The 3286-nt window shown below is 36.2% G+C and overlaps 2 protein-coding genes across 11 annotated transcripts in view; both read left to right on the forward strand.

The window, feature by feature from the left end:
- LOC115238220 overlaps positions 1-858 on the forward strand; it is a 1136-nt gene extending 278 nt beyond the window's left edge. The window contains exon 2 of the mRNA XM_029811841.1: positions 217-858. Within this exon, the coding sequence (XP_029667701.1) occupies positions 217-479 (263 nt within the window). The 3' untranslated portion in view covers positions 480-858. The remainder of the gene's footprint in view (positions 1-216) is intronic.
- Positions 1-3286, forward strand: part of LOC115238218 (tensin-1-like) — a 95562-nt gene that overhangs the window by 85409 nt on the left and 6867 nt on the right. For all 10 annotated transcript variants that reach the window (XM_029811830.1, XM_029811832.1, XM_029811829.1 and 7 more), the window contains one exon: positions 3090-3233. In XM_029811830.1, the coding sequence (XP_029667690.1) occupies positions 3090-3233 (144 nt within the window). The remainder of the gene's footprint in view (positions 1-3089; positions 3234-3286) is intronic.

Consider the following 3286-nt stretch of genomic DNA (forward strand, 5'->3'; position numbering starts at 1 on the left):
TTTTTTTTTTTTTTTTTGAAGTCTGCTCAATATTCCGTTGAGCGATATTTGATTATTTTGAATCAATTCATCTGACATGTTATCTTGAATTAACGTGAAATATCATATTCTTGTAATTCGACAAAATATTGCCGAAGTAAAGATATCGCTTAAAATCGAGTAAAAGATAACGCTTAAGCAATACAGCGGTGTGATCGCTATTGATCGATTAAATAGATCTGAATCCAAATGTGGTGAAGAGGGTCAGTGCCTGCTCGAGTCAACGTCCAGGACAGGATAGAGCGGAGAGGAAGAAAGAAGAGTCGCCAGTGATGATTTCATCGCGTTTAAATTCCACCTCGTGGCGGGAATCTCAGGGCCGTATTTTCGATTGTCGGTCAGAGGGATCGAAATCGAAGAACCCAAGTTCCGTCCACAACGGCAATAAATTCTCCCATATGACATGCTACGACATCTTTTGGTCTATTGCGAGCAAATAAGCTTTTCATTGTCGGAATGCTTTCTTCTTCACATTTCTGTGAAGCATGACATTGATGAAAGGGATGCGTGCGTGTTTCTTTCCTCGATAAATTCTCGATAAATCTCCGGATTTTCTCACACTGTAGAACATGTATAATAAATCGCCCTACGCCATTGACATCTACTATTTAGCATATTGCACGTTTGATAAGAATAATAGAATTGATGAAAAAAAATTAATATCTAACATATGCGAATCTTTCTATGTAAGAAATCATAAACGCAACGACTATGCGAAGTGGTGTTGCAAAAGATCTATTTGCACTTTTCTAACTAGGTGATGGATATGTGAGAATAGGAACGTATTTCCAAGAGACAAGAGCAATTTATAATACACATCCCAAAAAAAAATATTTAATTTAAATGAAGAGAGCAATAATAAAAATATTAAAAATATTTATTAATATATTTTAAGACTATGTGAGAATAGAAACTATTTCCAAGAGACAAGAGCAATTTATAATACACATCCCCAAAAAAATATTTAATTTAAATGAAGAGAGCAATATAGATAGATAGAGATATAGATAGATAGCAATAAATATAGATAGAGAATATCATATTAATTCTTCTTATATCTTTAAACTAAGAGTGTGTAGTGTAACTAAATAGCGATTTATATATAAGTAAAACGGCAATGGAGAGTGCTCGGATATGACTTGGCGAGTTACGGAACGGTTGTGCGGCCGGTCCGCAATTATAGCTCAAGTCATTGCCTTGCTCCGCGTGCAAACGTAATTGAAATATCTCGTTCCTAGTGGAATCATTCGACCTGACCTCAAACCGCAAACCGTAAAATTATTCGGGAGAGCGGCATTGCTGCGCATTTCAATCTAAAAGCTCGCCCTACCATTGTCTTGCACGAGAGTGTATCATTAAAACGCATTACTCCCTACATTATGTAATCCCTTTCGCTTCGTTTTTCAACATACCAAACGAGCCGTTTAAACGACAAAATGTTTTTGTCAAAGATTTTTTATAATAGTGCATGAACTTGCAAATCAATATAGCATTGAAAAATACAACGCTCAGCGCGTTTGCCTTTACAATTCTATCTTTCGTTTGCATTTTTATCGCTTGCGAGCTGATTTTGCCTGCGAGAAATGTATTTCCCACCTACGGTGCAGAGCCAGGATTTGCAAGGATTTCCGAGCCGCTTGCAACAATGTCCTAACAATGTCACAGAGATAGGTACATAGGCAGGTATAGTACATGGGTGAAGAATGCAAGCTAGAATTCGGGATGTACGTACTCGACTATGCGAAACGATTGAATATCTCCCTCGCGACGAATTTTACTTTCGCCCTGTGAAAGGAAAAGTTGCAGACGCAGACGCGAGACATTAATCTGCTCCCGTTTTCTATGTGCGTACAATGCGTGCTCTTATTAGACCCTCGTCGGCCTCCCGGTGTGCATTAATATGCAACGCCTCGGGCTTTTACGTGAGTTTTCGAAAAAGAGAAATAGCAAATTCGATTGAATGCACTAGTGCACACTGGTGCACATTAAAGGCTGTCGTGTATAAATTTAAAATAGCACAAGTATAATTAAAACAGTAAGATAATTAATACTACGAGTTATATAATTATGGTTATGTAATACGCGATTAACGGTAATAATATATAACTCGTAGGATTAATTACTTTACTGTTTTAATTATATTTATACTATTATAAATTTACATACAATTTATGTGCACCAGTGTGCATTAGTGCATCCAACCGACTTCGTTAAAAGGTAGCACGAACTTTTTCCCATTTCTGATTCTGGGCGCCCGCGCGCGTCCTTGTATATGTGTACATATACTCGCACGATTCATCTGTATCTCGATCGGGCGTAAATAGTACTAGACGTATGTAGCCAGGAGTTTTTTAAACACACATACGTACAAGGCTGAGCTTGCGGCTTTCCGCGAGTGCTTATTACATATTCAGACTTCACATTTGCGCTGCTGCAACGCGGCGTCTGCTCGTTTCTCATTTACCACTGACCAATCCGAAAAAATCTAATTGGCTCGATATAGAACGAAAACTACTTTTTTATATAGCATATTTTCTAAATTCATCTAATAATCTTTGATTTGATAATATTGCTCTCAGATAAGGCTAGTTTCTTGTTTAGTTTGTATACGAACGTGTGTGTTTGCTTCGTCTTTGATATTTAATTAAATTATAATTTCAACAGCCAGAGTATTTGATTTTTAATTAAAAAGGTAGCGTGTAGAAGTCTCACACACATACATACATATATTTGTCGACAAAAAGTTGAAAATATATTTTAAGCTTTTTTGATAGTAATTTAATCGCCATATGATATAGAAAACCAGGTCTATTGCTGCTAAGTAAAAATTTACAAGCTGCAATTAATTGAATTACCTTCTTAATAATTATTAAGACATTTTTTTCTCTAAAAGAACTAATTTTACATGAACTTTAATTTTATTGCGCTGAGCATAAACACGTGTTTTTATAGGAACATTTTTTTAAATTAGATTAAAAACCCACAAAAAGATTTTTTTTTCGCATATTGAATAAAATTTATGTTAAAGCTTGAGTTTTTTTTACTTGCAGGCGGAGGAGCTGAACACCATCGTTGGCAATGCTTTCCGCATGGCGTACGTGGCGCAGCTTCAGCGCCAACCGATCCTCCAGGATGTAATCTCACCGCGATCGACGCCGTCTTATCGAGACAAACAGGAGCATCGAACGTCGTGGGTACGTTTTAAACATATCAAAACATATTATAATATCTATATAATATATTTAAA

The sequence above is a fragment of the Formica exsecta genome, unplaced genomic scaffold (genome assembly GCF_003651465.1).
Source record: "Formica exsecta isolate Colony F162 unplaced genomic scaffold, ASM365146v1 scaffold33, whole genome shotgun sequence".
NCBI lineage: Eukaryota > Metazoa > Arthropoda > Insecta > Hymenoptera > Formicidae > Formica > Formica exsecta.